The sequence below is a fragment of the Suncus etruscus genome, chromosome 11, assembly GCF_024139225.1.
Source record: "Suncus etruscus isolate mSunEtr1 chromosome 11, mSunEtr1.pri.cur, whole genome shotgun sequence".
NCBI classification, from domain to species: domain Eukaryota; kingdom Metazoa; phylum Chordata; class Mammalia; order Eulipotyphla; family Soricidae; genus Suncus; species Suncus etruscus.
Genome location: NC_064858.1, coordinates 82,055,851 through 82,074,605, shown reverse-complemented (window position 1 = coordinate 82,074,605; position 18,755 = coordinate 82,055,851). Strand labels below are relative to the sequence as shown.

Here is an 18,755-nt window from a genome sequence, read left to right as displayed (position 1 = left end):
AATACAGCTTATTTTTCTTTTAAAGAATTGCTTCTGTTTGAAAGTGTTAAATAATTGTGCTAAAGACTTTACCCAAAATTTTACTTAAAATTTTTGTTACTTGGTTTTTATTAAAGGTGAATAAAAAATTTTAGAGATTATAACTTGTAGATCTCCCATAAGCTTATAACTCCTCAAGAATTTTAGTGCATGAGAAATTATAATTAACAGTATTGTAAATTACAGTACCTCAATCAATAAACTTTTAAAATTACATAATTTTCCAGTTATATTTTATCCTTTTGTATTACATTGCTATTTCTTAAATATTATCTTCATTTATTTAATAGTTGATTTTCTAATTAAAAATTTTCACTTTTTGATATATACATTTCTACCCATATTTACTTTCTCTAGATCTATATTATACATTTATAGTATATAACCCTTTAATTATACTATTGATGAGATTTGTTTTTCAACTTACATTTTTAGGCAATGTGAGTTTTTGTCATTAAGCACATCTTAGACTATATTTTGTTTCTGTATTTAGCAATAATTTGATGTCACTTGCTTCCACTGGGTTTAATTTACTAATTAAAATAATTACATAGTTATTTATATATCTTATGTATTCCCTCCCCAGATAATTTATCAGAAGTATTGCTATACATTCAATAAATTAAAATACATTCTAAAAATTCCCATGTTTATTTTTATTCTCAGTATTATGACTAAAATATTTTCTATACTGCTATGACTATACATTCCACCAACAATGCTCAAGGAAACTTTATTTTATGTACATTCAGAGAGTTTGAAGTGAATTTTTTTATTGTGGTATTTATTTGATATGCATTATGACTATATCATTATTGCACATTTATATATATGAACTTATTTATCCTTGAGTTATTTTTCTTAGGCTGCTTTATTGATTTGTTTCTGTGGAACTTATCCAAAACCTCACACTTGTATAGCAGTTTCCTCTACTACTGTCCTATATCACTGACCCACAGTTGATGATTTTTAATGGGTTTTCGTTCAGTCACTAAGCCGGAGCCTAGGATATTATTGATCCAAAGATTCTGCTCAGTCTCTGTTGTCCAAGTTGGACCTCTGCAATAAGACATCTTGTTGTTGTTGTTGTTGTTGTTTATGTGTCCTGGACTAAAGCCTAGGGTAGGATTTTTCTATTAGTCCCAAGGTAGGCTCTGTTCAGTCACGGTTGTCAAAGTCAGTTTTCTGTTGAATTCTGATTCCTGGTGCTCGTGTAGAAAACTATACTGGTTCCATAGATGGGATCCAAGGTTCAGGAGTGAATGGTCAATGTCCAATCTTTTGAAGTCTAAGCCGAGTCACAATGACAAGTGAACAAGGAGTAAGGCCCCACTAAAATATCATGGCTTAAACCTGTGAACTGGTTTTGTGGAATCTAAAAAACCTAACTCCCGGCAGTCACATATCAGGAAAGGTCTTCGAGCTGAGTAAGGATCCCACATAGAATCTTGGACACAGATTACTTTATTTTTCCACATTTTTTCTATAAAACTAAGAATTAAAGAAATAAAGGTTGAGGGCCAGGGACAAAGTGGTCCCAGATGCATTAATGGGGAAATAAATTAAGACAGAACTAAATATCCAAGCCAAAGTCAATGATAATAGAATCAAAGGGACCTAAAATTTAACAATCTTAACTTAAAAAGGGTAGTGGGATAGGATGCACTTTGGGTACAGTGGTGGAGAAAGTTTGACAGTGAGGTGGGAATGGTCCTGATTCATTGACTATGTAAAATTTAACTATGAAGGAACTGTAGATTATATTTGTTTCAATAAAATAAAATTAAAAAATCAAAAATAAATAAAATAAAAAATCTGGGTACTTCTTGATTTTATACCCTTCTTAGTTATTTTGTAAGTATTTTATCTATCTAAAATCATTTTTAATTTCATATTAATTTGAGAATCAGGTTTTCCATTTCAAAAAATTTTTATTAAAATATGGAGGCTAAGGGGCCAGAGAGATAGCATGGAGATAAGGCATTTTCCTTGCATGCAGAAGGTCGGTGGTTTGAATCCCGGCATCCCATATGGTCCCCGAACCTGCCAGGAGCAATTTCTGAGTATAGAGGCAGAGTAAATCCTGAGCACTTCCGGATATGACCCAAACCCCATACCCCCAAAAATGGGGGCTATGGACAAGTGATCTCATGTGCATTGTTGATGTATAAAGAAAAGAAATAAATATACAAGCCAAAGTCAACAAAAATAAAATCAAGAGAGCCAAATTTTAACAATAAAAACTTAAATGGGGGGCAGAGAGATAGCATGGAGGTAAGGGGATTTGCCTTGCATGCAGAAGGACGGTGGTTAGAATTCTGACATCCCACATGTTCCCCTGAGCCTGTGAGGAGCGATTTCTGAGCAAAGAGCCAGGACTAATCCCTGAGTGCTGCTAGGTGTGACCCCCCCAAAACAAAACAAAAAAACCCAAAACAACAACAAAAAACTTAAGTGGATGTTATACTTGCAGGCTGAGTTTGTGTTTGGGGGTTTGTTACCCCATTTGTTGGGTCCCGTTTACTCCTTTGTTGATTGAGTGAGTATTCACAAAGAGCTCCCAGAATGAGAAATTGATTCCCATTCTTTTGTCCCTTTTTTTTTTTTTTTTTTTGGGCGGGGGAGATCTTGGTAATATTTATCTGCAGCAAATAATCCAAACAGACAGGAAGGTTAAAGGGTAAAAGGTTCGGCGAAGAAAGTCGTTTGCAGCCTGCTGCTAGCTTCAAAAAACACCTGGAGCCACCCAGCAAACTCTCCCAAAAGACCTTGAACACCTAGCTCCCAAATTATTTATTCGGCTCTCAACAGCACCCCACCTGGAAGATCAAGGTGGGACAATAGGCAAAGAATAATCTTACGGAAATATTTTCATATACAGCAGGGGTTGCTATGGGATGCATTTTGGGAACATTGGTAAGGGAGGTCAATACTGGTGGTGGGATATACCTGATACATTATATATATAAAACCCAACTATGAAAAACTCTGTACTTTTTAAAATAATATATTTATTTAAACACCTGACTACAATTATGATTGTTGTTGGGTTTCAGTAATAAAAAGAACACCCCTGTTCACCAATGCAACATACCCATTGCCTATGCCTCCAATTACTCCCCAACTCACCCTGTATTTCAGATATGCTTCCTACTTCCCTAACACATTGGTATTATTATGATAGTTTTCAGTGTAGTTATTTCTCTAACTGCTCTCAACAGTCTTTGTGGTGAGCTTCATATCGTGAGCCAGACTTTCTGGTCCTCATCTCTGGGAATTATTTCAATAATGTCTTTTATTTTTTATAAAATCCATAGAGGAGGGAGACTATTCTGTGTGTCTCTATCTCTCCCTCTGACTTATTTTACTCAGCATAATTAATTCCATGTACATAAATATATAGAAAAATTTTATGACTTCATCTCTCCTGACAGCTGCATAATATCCCATTGTGTATATGTACCAATTTCTTGCAATTTTGTTGAAAATCATCTTGATTGTTTCCAGAGTCTGGCTATTGTAAATCGTGCTGCAATTAATATAGTTGTGAGGAAAGGATTTTTTATTGCAATTTTGTTTTCCTACTATATGTCCCTAAGAGTGGTATAGCTGGATCATTTGGGAGCTCAATTTCCAATTTTTTGAGGAATCTCCATATTGTTTTTCATAAGGTCTAAACTAGACAGCATTCCCACCAGCAGTGAATAAAAGTTCCTTTCTCTCACATCCCTGCCAGCACTAATTGTTCTTATTCTTTGGGATGTGTGCCAGTCTCTGTGGCATGAAATGGTATCTCATTGTTTTAATTTGCATCTCCTTGATGATTAGTGATGTGGAACATTTTGTCATGTGCCTTTTGGCCCTCTGTATTTCTTCTTTGAGAAATTGTATGTTCATTTCTTCTTCCCATTTTTTGATAGGGTTAGATGATTTTTTTCTTGTAAAGTTCTGTCAGTAACTTGTATATCTTAGATATTAGTTCTTTATCTGATGTGTATTAGGTGAATAGCTTCTCCCATTCTGTGGGTAGCTTTGGTATCCTAGGAATTATTTCCTTTGAGGTGCAGAAGCTTCTCAGCTTTATATAGTCTGATCTGTTTATCTCTACTTCCACTTGTTTTGATTATGCTTTTTCCTCCTTGAAGATGCCTTAGTTTCAATGTCTTGGAGTGTTTTATCTACATGTTGTCCTGTATATCTTATGGTTTTGGGTCTGATATCAAGGTCTTTCATTCATTTTCATTTGAATACTTTGCATTGTGTTACATGGAGATCTGAGTTTTTTGTTATTGTTTTTTCGTTTTTGTTTTTGTTTTTTTTTGCAGATGACTGACCAGTTGTCCCAACACCACTTGTTGAAGAGGCTCTTCTTGCTTCACTTTGAATTTTTTGCTCAGGTATCAAAGATTGTATAACTGGGGGATATTTTCAGAATACTCTATACCACTGATCCAAGGGTCTCTTTATTCCAATACCATACTGTTTTGATGACTATAGCTTTGTAATACATTTTAAAGTTGGGAAAAGTGATGCCTTCCATATTCTTTTTTTTTCAAAGATTGCTCTAGCTATTCTTGGTTGATTATTTTTTAAGATAAGTTTCAGAAGTATTTGGCCCTCTTCTTTCAAGAATGTCATGGATATCCTTAGATAAATTGAATTAAATATGCACAATATTTTGGGAGAATATTGACATTTTAATGATGTTAATTTTCTTAATCCATGAGCAGGATATGTGTCTTCATTTCCTTATGTTCTCTTTTATTTCTTGAAGCAGGGATTTGCAGTTTTCTTTGTACAAGTCTTTCACATATTTAGTTAAGTTGACTCCAACATTTGAGTTTGTGTGACGCTTATGTGTATATGAAGAGCTTTGCAAATTAAAATGGTTTCAATAATATATATCAAAATGAATTTAAAATGCTAATCTCTTCAAAAATGTCTTTTTTTGAGGAACTGTAGGATATTTTATAAAAATGTCTATGGAATAGTAAAACTCTGAATTCCAGGGAAATACTGAGAAAAAATGTTTGAATTTCATTACTTCAAATTATCCTTCAAAGTTATTATAATAAAAACTATGTGTAAGTGGAAGAGAGACTCACAAACCAACAGAACAGAGCTAATACCCAAAGCTAAACTGTTAATATATGGACACTTAATTATCACAAAGGAGTATGTGAAATAGAGAAATAAAAGCTACTTCAACAAATGGCGTGGAAAACCGAATAGCTACATGCATAAAAGTCAAATATTACAACATAAAATAAATAAATTTAAGTAGATTAATTACCTTAATATTAGATTATTATCCATAAAATAATTAAGAAAAATGGACAGACTCTTTCATATATGTACTCAGAGAAGTCTACTGATTTAAATCTATTGGCAAAGATAGCAAAAATAACAGAAGGGAGCCATACCCAATTAAAAAGGTTTTGAACTGCAAAAGAAATTCAGCCTAAAATAAAGTGACACTAATTAATATGAAAACATTTGCACACAATATATAAAGAGGTATAAAATATAAAACACTCATAATTCTCAAAACAAAGAATAAATAAAGGCTTCATATGCCTTTACTTATCTTCTGTTTACTTTCTCAGATTAATATTTAAAATGAGGTGTTGGGAGATTCCAAATATTATGGCAGATAAATTTCTTCAAATATTGTGGTAGACCACAACACAGTTCTGTTTGTGTATTTATGATATGTGTTTTAGGAACTCTAATATTGAGTAATATATGGCTATACTTATTATGCATATTTTATAGAATAATAATATTCTTCTTTGTCCCTTGTAACCATTTTATACCTAATGTTCAGTTTTTCCATTTTCAGCAACTTTATTTTGACTCTCTTGATTACTTTACATGGAAACATTTTCTATATCTTTACTTTCTACCTATTTATTTTTTTTACTGTAGACCAATACAAAAATAACACTTAATTTTAATTGTTCATTTGTGTCTATTTTTCCATTTTGTCAACTACTGATTTTATGTTTGTTTTTGTCTTTTTGTATTAAACAATGCTTTTTTGAAATACTTTTTCAATGTTGCTAATTTTTATGTATTGTAATTTCCTGCCCATTTTTATTTATTACATTTAAGTTTGTATTTAACTATTGAGTGTGAAATGTGGGAAATTTTCTTATTTTAGTTGTTTGTTCCATGATTGTTTTTATTTAATTTTTATACACATGATAAACTATTTTAAATTATTACTTTATTGTTTTCAATAGTGTATAAAAGTCTTTGTTTACTCAGCATAGACATTTTATTTTATTTTATTTTAAGACATTTTTCAGGCATGTACAAGTATATAAATTTGTGTTTGATTATGAAAATTTAAAGCAGTATTTCTATAATATTTGTTATCTTTTTGCTGATCATCTATGGATATTTTATCAGCAGGATAATTTTTATAATTAGTAAATTCTTGATCAATATGCAAGAATAATCATACTAACAATATGGATTTTAAAATGTGTTTTCTGTCTACAAAGATTGAAGTCTACGGCAACTGAAAACTAGAATCTAAGGCATTCTTAAGAGGAATATGTGGGTTTTAAATTTATTTTTCAATCTATAAATCATAATTCTCTTCTAGCTAGAGCCAGAGCCAGCATTGATAAAGAACCTTATACTTCTGCTGTTTGTCTTATAGAATAAACTGAAGGAGGCAGCAAGAACAATTGTTGTTCGATTTTTTCATTTCACTTTCTACCATGATGTTTAAAGTAGTGACCAAGAATTTTCAAATGGCTCCTCCTATGTTTTCATTATCCAAGCAGCTACACTATGGTACCAAAGATAGTGAAAGGAGGGCTCTAGGAGGAAAGAGCTGTAAGTACTAACCATTGGCAAATGAGAAAAGAAATAAAAATATAATAGCAACTATAATGTAAATAATTATATTATATACTTATAATAAAACTAACATGCTAAGAATCTTGCACTCCTCTTTTGAGTATGCTTCATTTATATAGTGAATGTTAATTTAAAAAAAATACCCATGCCATGACAACTTATGTAAGTGGAGTTTTTACTTCAGTGAGTTTAAATGAGATCCTAAGGTTATACATGAAAATATTTTGTCACTTTTTAGATACTTTTTAAGGAAACATGGAAGCTCTTCATACTAGCCATTATTTCTTAAAAACCAATGAACTTAATGTATAGTGTCTACTAATCAAATTATCATATGCAAAAGCAATATTTCTATATATGTATGTATTTATTTATGATTCCTGGCTTGCTCAGGGGACCTGGTTAGGAAGCAAGACAAACACCTTACTCACTGTGCTATTTCTCATACCAGAATGTGTACATTTTGATAACCTTATTTTTAATAATACATCAAAAATGGATTCCTTTAAATGCAAAGAAAAATTTGATATCATCTACTTTTGAGAGGTCTCAAAACTAGAGCAAAATGTGACATTTATGTATATTTAAATTTCCTTTCATATAGTTTTCATAAATTAATTTTTAATTATTTATTTATATTTATGCACTTTATTTTACAGCTTATAGCATACCATTTTTCTCTGCATAGTGTTAGATTTCATTTGCTTAGATATTTGTTAATTATGTGTGTATATTTAGGAAACTATATTTCTATTTATATAATTATTTCTTAATTAGGAAATAGAATAGTTCAAATATTTTAATATAAACTAAGTTGACTGTGGAAGTAGAAAAATGAGTAGCATATTTGCTTCACATGCTGCTTATCTAAGCAGTGGTCGGCAACCTGCAGCTCGCGAGCCACATGAGGCTCTTTACACTTTTAATTTGGCTCTTCTGTGTGCGGGCGGCTGCTCCAGGAGTCAGGACTCTGCTCCTAGCCTCTGTCAGTGCACGCCCAGTGTGACTCTCAAAATAAATTTCAATCATGGTTTTGGCGAGATTTGGCTCAGTTGAAAAAAAGGTTGCCAAACACATGATGTGGTCATGTTTTTGGAAACCAATAGAAGTCCACTCAAAAGATCAAAGTTGAGTCTTGTATAAAACCAAGTCTGTATATTCCTGAGTATATAGCCCAGGAAACAAAAAATTAATTTTTAAATCTATATGCATAGCTAAACCTTTAGCAATGATTTTCATAATAACCAAGATTGGAAGCTATCCAAATGTCTAAAAACAGAAGTGGGAGTATGAAATTGTAACATATATATAAATATATATATGTACATATATATATGTACATAAAATACACATATAAGGACTAAATTGAAAAAATATGAAATCTTGCATTTCTCTTCACCTTGGATATAGCAGTGGAATGATATTCTTAGTTGTAGAAAGGAGAAAGAAAAATCAGTTGGAAGTCAAGAAAGGTGCTGAGGATGAAGAAAATAACCAGTGGAAACAAAATTTCAATGGAACCAAATTGAGGACTGATGCTGCCAATGTAAAGGAGGTAAAGAAAGAAACTTGAGAAAAAGCAGGAGTATATTGGCACTGTGCAGGTGGGTGGGCTGGTTAGCATTGTGAAAAAAACAATCTTATTAATACTTTTGAAAAATATAACACCTCAATAAATATTGATTAAAATATTTTCTGGTATTTAACTTATATATTTTTAATATTTTTTAAACAAAGAGTATAATTATTGAAGACTATAAAATATTAAGAAAACAAATAGTAATAATTATAACAATTATATACATCAAATTTATTCAGTGATTTTTAGATATATTAGCATAAAATATAAACCTGGGCCTTACATTATGGATTGGTATTCATTATATCAAATTATATAATGACACAAACATTATGCAAGATTATCAGCAATATTGTCTTTCATTTTTATAATAAATCTAACAAGATGCTTGAAGGAGGCAGCGCAAAATTTCTGTTCATTTTTGCATCTAATATATAGTAAGTAAAAACTTATAAGGGAAAAATTGCCTTAGGGACTGAATTACTGGAATGGTATTTATTTTTGGGGGATTCCCAAAAAAAGAAGATACTTGCAGATTTTTAATTTTAGCAGTGTTGTATAAATTAAAAGCATAAAATATTTAAGAAAATCGAACTGTCAAACTAAACTGATTATGTGTGCTAGAAATATAAATATCAGTATTCAAATAGAATAAACTTATTTTAAATTAAAAACACTTCATACTAATTATTAGGAAAAAGAAGAAATATTGAATATGAAATTTATGTAGAAATATAGAAGTCCTATCAACATCCTATAGAAGAATTGCTAAAATTTAAAAATATTAGCAATCTAAATACTTTGAATAAATTTGTTTATATACCTTTTAAGGCAAATTTATATAAGTTTTAATCATCATGGACAGGTTTATAACTGCACATATTATACAAAAATATCTCTAAAAGTCTAAGTACTTTATTTATGCTAATATAACCAAGTTACTGATTTTGACTTTATATTTTATTAACTCAAATTATATAGTAATTATTAACATTCTTTAAGTAAATAATTGTTCAAAAATTGAAAGGACATTAATCTTTCATTTAAAATATTTTAAGATAGTAATAGCTTAACATTTATGGTAATGCGCAAAGTTACTGGACCTACCACCACCAAAGTGCCCAAGACTACACAACTCTTGTTATGCTGCATTCATTTATAATGATTATTCAGGAATTCTGGAGGGAAAAGAAAGGTAAGTATCATTTGAAATGCATGTTACTCTAGTGTTTTGTTTCAAAATGTAGAATCTGTGACTGTAATAATATAATTAATTTCCTCAGAAATAGTAACCTACATACTTATTCTAGAATAATATTTAGGGGGAAAAGATATAACATTTCCAGAAACTTAACATGCACTAGCAAAAACTTAAAAAATACTAGACTTTTAACTCAAGTATGGTAACATTCTTGGTTAAATTCTCCAGCAATTGCTTATTTTACCAAAATATCATACTTCCCAACATTTCTCTTATACAATAGGGATTAACCAACCACTGCTATAATTTACTCTTACAAATTGTCCCCAAATGACATAATCTCTAGTCTCCAATGTTGCAAAACAAAAGTAAACCCTTTTACTTTATAGTTATTGCATGTTTATTTCTATAATATTTCAGATATTCTGTGTAGTCAGTGAACAATGTTGATATATTATTATTCTTTGATTCCTCAGTATATAGTAAATAGGTCTACATGGACCTGTAAAAACTGTTTAAATATACCTCATGAAAAAGATAGATTTGATAATGAACTTACTGAAAGAACTTAATCTTGCCTACAGGGGCAGATAATTTAGTTCCATGTTTTTTGTGACATTTGTTTCAAGAAGGGCTTCTAAAATACTTTCAGAAATACAGCACTACTATGCCTTTATCATTGAATTTTTAATATTCCTACCACACAGTCACTTCCTTTAGATTGACTTAGAATTATATTTAATATTTTTCTAAGCAATCATTGTCACCTCAGGTGTCTGAATGTTTTGCCAGTGACTTCTCATTAAAGAAAAATGTATTATTGTTTTTCCTCTCAATTCCCAAAGGAAGAAGTAAATTATAATTCTGCTATAACTGGGCTTATATATGTAAAGAAGCATCAAATCAAAACCAAGACACTGTATCTTCTGAAAAAAAAAATCTAGTCTTGATGGTATGTTTTTCTGTTTTTCAATGTCTCTATTAGCTAAACTGTTTTTCCTTCCTTTGTACTCCACTTCATTTTACTTTCATTTTCCTTCTTTTTCTGATCCCTTTTCTGTTTGATTATCATTTTGTGGTTTTCAGAATAATGATTAACAATAAACACTGTTGAATTTATTCATCAGGTTTACTATTATGTAGCAAATAAAGATAATGGGATAGATGATAAATGTAAAATAAAAACAGAAAATAGGAGAAACACATTATACAAATTTATATCGGCATTTTTAAAAAGATTCTAATAAAAACATTAACTTAATTTGCTTCATTTATATTCATTAATGTTATTGAGATTAAAGCACCATTTAGATACCAGTAAGACTAAGTAATACTCAGTAAAACCATTCACAAATATAAAAGAAAAAATAAAAAATTTAAAATATATGTCTATTTCTTAATGGCAACAACTTATACATAATTAAATGAAAGTGCATATATGATTTATAGAATACAATAATACTAAATATATTTATTTTGTATAACAATACAAAGCATTTATGAGTGTATATATTAAAAAATATTTACTGATTTTGTTAATATTTTAGGAAAGAACTCACTATTGTGGATAATAGTAGCCATATTTTCTTCATTAATAGCAATATTTACAATGTTAACATCATATAATTGAAAATACTTAACATTTTTAATATTTTTATCAGAACGGAAGCAAATCCAGTGGCACCAATGGAAAACCACACAACAGTAACAGTGTTTATCTTAGTAGGATTGACAGAGGACCCAAAACTGAAGATTGTACTATTTGTCATCCTACTTATCACATACATGTTGAGTGTCTCAGGGAACTTGATTATCATCACTCTCACGTTGTTGGATTCTCAGCTCAAGACTCCTATGTATTTTTTTCTTCGAAATTTTTCTTTCTTAGAAATTTCTTACACAACAACGTGTATCCCCAAACTGCTTGCTACCATGGCCACTGGTGACAGAACAATTACCTATAACTGTTGTGCAGCTCAGTTGTTTTTTGCCTTCCTTCTTGGTTCGTCTGAATTTTTCCTCCTCTCTGCTATGTCCTATGATCGCTATGTTGCCATCTGTAAACCTCTGCATTATACAACCATCATGAACGACAAAGTCTGTATCCGCTTAGTGTTAAGTTCTTGGATTGCTGGTTTTGTCATAATCTTTCCAGGACTCATCATAGGCTTAGGACTGGAATTTTGTGATTCCAATATTATTGATCACTTCTATTGTGATGTTGCGCCTCTCCTACATATCTCCTGCACAGATACACGTTTATTGGACATATTGATCCTTATCTTGGCTTTGGTGACTCTCCTTATTACTTTGATATTGGTCATTCTATCATACACTTATATTGCTCTGACCATTTTAAAATTTCCTTCTGCTAATCAGAGAAAAAAGGCATTTTCTACTTGTTCTTCACACATAATCGTCCTCTCTATCTCATATGGGAGTTGCATCTTTATGTACATTAAAACCTCAGCCAAAGACAGAGTATCCTTAATGAAGGGAGTGTCAGTACTCAACACTTCAGTGGCTCCACTGTTGAATCCTTTCATTTACACTCTAAGAAATCAGCAGGTAAAGCAAGCTTTTAAGAACTTACTACAAAGACTTCTTTCTTTTTCAAAATAAATGGGAAGTGTAGTACAAAAGGTAAATCAATATTTGAGAATAATTACAAATAACTTTTTTATAAAGTTTAACACAATTTTTGTTATACTATGTGAGACATAGTATAGATGATGAATATCGTCTTCTCTTTCTTTTCCTATCATATCTATAGTTGCTGTTTCTAATACTTCATTTTCAAATATCAAATTTTACTTTTCTATTTTAAAATTAGATCTCCTTCTTACCTTCTTACATTAAAAGGTAGTTCTGATCCACATTATTATATAAATTAAGTGCTACTATCCTGATTTTACATACATACTATATATTTTGTTATATATATTGTCTATTTTTAGGCTTACAATTCCATTATATACATTGATATTTTGTTATCCTCCAGTTTTTTTGTATAGCCATAATTTATTCTCTATTGTTTTCAATTTCAGAAATTTTAAAATGTAAAATTGTGACTTAAAAAATCAGTGCATTTTTTCTCCTGTGAAGTAAATGAAAAAGCATAATTATGATGATTTAATAAAAATTATAGAGTTGGGCAGAAGAGATAATACAGCAGTAATGTCTCCCATAATACATATGACTTACAACTTTCAAAGGGCCCTTCAGAAGTGAGCCATGAGCTAGAGCTGGTATAAGTATGGGATAGCATTAAGAGCCCAGAGATAATGTTCAGATTTATAAAAATTAATCTTTGACAAAGGAGCTTTGTACACGAAGTGGAACAAAGAAATTGTCTTCAATATATAGTGTTGGAAAATTAATAGCCAAATTCAAAGTAATAATACTAATAATAATAAAAATAAAATTGAGCCATATAGAACATTTACAAATGTCAATTAAAGTTTTAAGCACCAAGCCCATTATCACTGCAAACTTATCTCTACCAATGACCCCAGTTTTCCACAAACCAAACTAATCTGTGCCTTTGCAAGCACAAATTGATTTATTATACATTTATTTAGAAATGTATAATAATTCATTATTATTTATTATAAAACAAAGGCAACTGATATGATCAAACTTTAGATTACCAAAGTTTCATGTTTAATGGTTATTATATCATTCAATGTGAAACTAAAACCATTAAGGATTTACTAGGATATAGTTAGTATTATAATGAATATTGCCTTCTATGTGTTACTCTTTAGGCACAGTGAGCTTGACAGTCTTTTGTGCAACTTTCATATCAGATTGGCTGTGAACATACTGGGCTGATACTACTATGAAATTTTGAGATGCAACTTTATGCAGTCACAGGTCTAGGATTTATAGGTCTTGAAACAAATTTGATAGTTTGCACTTTGATGTGGTTTACTTGTGTAGTTGGGTTATTTCTGTGGAAGGGTGTCAGGGGACTGTGAACGTTATCCTTTCAGGCAGAAAAGGGAAATCTGGGCCCAGAGAGATAGCACAGCCGTGTTTGCCTTGCAAGCAGCTGATCCAGGACCTAAGATGGTTGATTCAAATCCCGGTGATCCATATGGTTTCCCCTCAGATCTGTTTGCCAGGAAAGAGGAAACAGCCTTCATTGCCTTTTTGGAGTTTAGTAGTGGAGCTACTCGACATTACCTAATATCTAAGGGAATTTCATGATAATGAACAAAACACATTTATTGTCAAAAATATACTAGCAATTTTAGTTTATACATGTAATAAGAAATGATTGCTATTTTCCCCAGGATATTCATTAAGGAATTATATAATTGTGAGACACTTTTGGGCCGTGGGAGGTTTGCTCTAAACTGTGTTCAGGGATTTTTTTTTCTTCCTGACTGTGCTTAGAGATTATTCCTGTAATAGTGTTCAGACTTATGCAGTGCTTGAGAATTAGACCCAGGACAGCTGTATGCAAGGCAAGTACCTTAAACTCTGTACTATCCAACTCAATCATTTAATTTTTAATTATAATTTATACAAATGATTAAAATGATGTTGACTTTAATGGTATTGATGCAGAAATTGCAACTATTCTTTTTTAAAAAATTATTTAAAGAAAATATATCACATAGTTGACATGACTGATCATAATACATTTATTTCATGATAACAGAAAGCAACTTTATTAAGAAATAGAAAGGGAATAGAGATTTGAAAAAAATGAAAAATGAGAGTTTATTAGCAGTTATATTTGTGAAAATTATTGTATCACCAATAAAGTCATTAATACAATAGCTGAAGGTTTAGTATGTTCCTCACCTTTTATTTTTCTTTAGAGATGGAAAATACACTAAAAAAAGGTGTGTGGTGTGTGTGTGGGGGGGCAATTGTCATTTGCATAGGCACAGCAAAATATGGGAGAAATTGGAAATAAAGAGCTTTGGCCTAAAAAACAGGGAGATCTTACCCCTGAAGTACTTTGGCATAAGACCAACTCAAGGCTTCAGGCATACTAGGTTGTCCAATCTCCTATTCATTCTTTTTTTTTTTTAAATATGAGCATTTATTTGGCACTAGATGGTGATACTCAATCCTGGCAGTGGGAAGCGGAAAGGTTTTATCACCCAAATATGAAACTGATCCCAGGGTGGGACTTGAAATGAGTCTCCCAACCCCCTGGCTCACGGAGCACATATTATCAAGCACCTGGACTAGGATAGGTTGAGCAGAATGTCAGGCACCTTGGGAGCTGTGCGGAGCCTTCTCCCATGTTACACGTCGTCTCCAGGAGCTAATAATATCAGTTGTTGCTGTCAGGTTTCTGTAGTTACAGATCCTGGTTTCTGTACAGGTCCTGTGTTGAAGACCGGGTGGTATGTAGTGTCTTACGGTTCCATCTCACCATCAGTTAGCATTGCAGAGAATCCTGTCCTAAAAGCAAACTTTTGCTGTTGCCCGGTTGTCAGGGTGATAGAAGAACTTTCTTTGGAGTTAGTCAGTCCCATAGCATTAGTGGGGCCTTCTTATGTTCCTGACGTTGGTGTTGGAAATCATGTTTGTTTCCGTAGATGGTATCCTTGGTTAAGGGGTGTATGATCAATGTCCAGTCAACTGGAGTCTAAGCCAAGTCATTATGCCAAATGTTTAGGGTGCAAGGTCCCACTGCAGTATAAAAATATTTGAATTCCCATCTCTAATAAATAAGAACTTGTTTGCATCTGTTAATTTTGCCCATTTTGATATGTCAATGCAAAAAGAGAGAATGCCACAGGGAATGATTGGTGCATGTGGGGGGCCAAGGTGACAAAACCTACAGTCCCCAGAGCTTTTGTTTACATGTACTCTGAACAGAGATTTGTCTACTAGTACACTGTATTGAATGGAACCTGAGGATAGGGAAAATTTCCACTACATACGAAGATATTCGATAACGATTATGCCTATTAAAGGGAGTATCTACAAGGAGTATTCCAAGGAAATTTACATGTCCTTTTTTCATCATTTGAAACAGGCCTGGAAGGGGAAAGATTCGGGGTGCAGCTTCAACTGTGGTTCGATTTTGTGGAGTCTAGAGAAGATGGCTCGCAATCAGATTTGGTTCCTGAGACATCTATTCTTTTAACACATTTTAACACCTACTCCTTTTTAAAACCTTCCTTAAATATTCAATAATCTAAAATATACAAACACCAGGTTTTCTCCTCATTCAATATTATGTCTCTCATGGTTTTGATTTATAAATCACACAGATGACTGAAATCAAAGTATGTACTTCTCTGTATGATTTCTTTTTCATTTAAACTAATGACCAAACAGTAAATAGCAGGATCTATCTTTTTAGAGATGAGTCAAGTATTTCTTTTTTTTATACAGCATATAGTCAACACAAGTTGTTTCTTTGCTAGGAACTAAATTTTTGGAAAACACCAAATAGTGTTTACTCCTAACCTTGTGACCAGCAGGAATCATTCCTGAGAGGGCTTGAAGGATACCATGGATTGAACCAGGTTGGCCAAATTTAAGGCAAGCACCCTAAATGCTGTGGGTCTCTAACCTATATTTTCAACCCTCATGAGAAGGAGAAGATATTAAGTTGTCATCTGTTCACAATTCAACAATAACAATTGAAAATGAACACTTCTTTCTTTGGCTGTGGGCGAAAATATGACCTCCTATGTGGAATTTTTCTTCAACTGTTCTAACAATTTTTGATGAAGTTATCAATATTTTGTTATTGAGTTTTTTGAAAGCTTTATATATCTCAGATATTAGTCATTTATCTGTTATGACATGCATATACTTTCTCCAAATGAGTAGGGTGTGTTTAAATTTTGGCTAGCTTTATTAATTTATTTATATTTTTGCTTTTAAAAAACTTCTTAGGTTGATATTTGTTTTTATTTTCTTTGCTTATTGAGTTATATTACTGGCAAGTCTTGTCTATTTTTATTCAATATAATTTATAAATTTTGGTAAAGTATTGAGTTATTTAACCCACTTTTGGTATGGTATGAGCTGTCACTCCAGTTAGTTTTTAATGTAGCTCTTCAGGTATTATAAATAAACCTTTGTATACATTTTTATTTGTGCCAATGGCAACAATTTTAGAAACAGGTTTATGTAAAAACTATTGTGAGGATTTTCCTGTGTCAGATAATTTACTTCTACAATTCCAATAATTAAACACACCGATTTCTCAAAAAACACATTATAGCATTATATACCTTAATTCAAAGTGGAAAATGAGTAAATGATCAATAAATTCAATGTTTAGTACTTTTAGGTATAATGATTAGAAAACGACCAAAGATTTCTTTTTTCAATTGAAACTTTTTTTATTTAAACATCTTGATTACATATATGATTGTGATTAGGTTTCAGTCATGTAAAGAACACCCGTTCACCAGTGCAATATTCCCACCACCAATGTCCCAAATCTCCCTCCATCCATCCTACCCCCACCTGTACTCTAGACAGGCTTTCCAGTTCCCTCATTCATTCACATGATTATGGTAGTTCTCTGTGTAGTTATTTCTTTTTTATTTACTTATCTATTTTTCCAGCTTTTAATTTAATTTAATTTAATTTTTTGCCTTTTTTTTTTGTGGTTTTGGGTCACACCAGGCAGTGCTCAGGGGTTATTCCTGGCTCCAGGCTCAGAAATTACTCCTGGCAGGCACGGGGGACCATATGGGATGCCAGGATTCGAACCAATAACTTCTTGCATGAAAGGCAAACACCTTACCTCCATGCTATCTCTCCGGCCCCTAATTTTTTGCCATTTTAATTTTTTATTTGTAATATGTACAGATAAGCCAGTTACTATATTTTTATTTAAACAAATTTTTACATACATGAGTGTGTTTGGGTTTCAGTCATGTAAAGAACACCACCCATCACCAGTGCAACATTCCCATCACCGATGTCCCAAATCTTTCTCCTCCCAACCCAACCCCCGCCTGTACTCTAGACAGGCTTTCTATTTCCCTTGTACATTCTCATTATTAGGATAGTTCAAAACTTAGTTATTTCTCTAACTAAACTCATCCCTGTTTGTGTTGAGCTTCATGAGATGAGCTGTAACTTCCAGCTCTTTTCTCTTTTGTGTCTAAAAGTTATTATTGCAAGAATGTCTTTCATTTTTCTTAATTTTCATAGATGAGTGAGACCATTCTGCATCTTTCTCTCTCTCTCTCTGACTTATTTCACTCATCATGATAGATTCCATGTACATCCATGTATAGGAAAATTTCATGACTTCATCTTTCCTGACGGCTGCATAATATCCCATTGTGTATATGTACCACAGTTTCTTTAGCCATTCGTCGGTTGAAGGGCATCTTGGTTGTTTCCAGAGCCTGGCTATTGCGAATAGTGCTGCAAAAAATATAGGTGTGAGGAAGGGGTTTTTGTATTGTGTTCTTGTGTTCTTAGGTTGTATCCCTAAGACTGGAATAGCTGGGTCGAATGGGAGCTCAATTTCCAGATTTTGGAGGAATCTCCATATCGCTTTCCATAGAGGTTGGACTAGAGGGCATTCCCACCAGCAGTGGATAAGAGTTTCTTTCTCTCCACATACCCACCAGCACTGATTGTTCTCATTCTTTGTGATGTGCGTCAATCTCTGTGGTGTGAGGTGGTATCTCATTGTTGTTTTGATTTGCATCTCCCTGATGATTAGTGATGAGGAGCATTTTTTCATGTGCCTTTTGGCCATTTGTATTTCTTTTTTATCAAAGTGTCTGTTCATTTCTTCTTCCCATTTTTTGATGGGATTAGATGTTTTTTCTTGTAAAGTTCTGTCAGTTCCCTGTATATTTTGGATATTAGTCCCTTATCTGATGGGTGTTGGGTGAATAGTTTCTCCCACTCGGTGGGTGACTCTTGTATCCTGGGCACTATTTCTTTTGAGGTGCAGAAGCTTCTCAGTTTAATGTATTCTCATCTGTTGATCTCTGTTTCCACTTGTTTGGAAAGTGCAGTTTCCTCCTTGAAGATGCCTTTAATTTTAATGCCATGGTTTTTACCAACGTGTTGTTCTATATACCTTATGGTATCAGGAAGAAA

General features: G+C 32.3%; 1 protein-coding gene across 1 annotated transcript; it reads left to right on the top strand.

Annotated features, from left to right (window-relative positions):
• Window positions 1-11,378: 11,378 nt before the first annotated feature.
• LOC126022594 (olfactory receptor 6C74-like) lies at window positions 11,379-12,314 on the top strand. Its single transcript, XM_049783563.1, has one exon. It carries the CDS (start codon window positions 11,379-11,381, stop codon window positions 12,312-12,314), a length of 936 nt encoding a protein of 311 aa, XP_049639520.1.
• The last annotated feature ends 6,441 nt before the right edge of the window (window positions 12,315-18,755 follow it).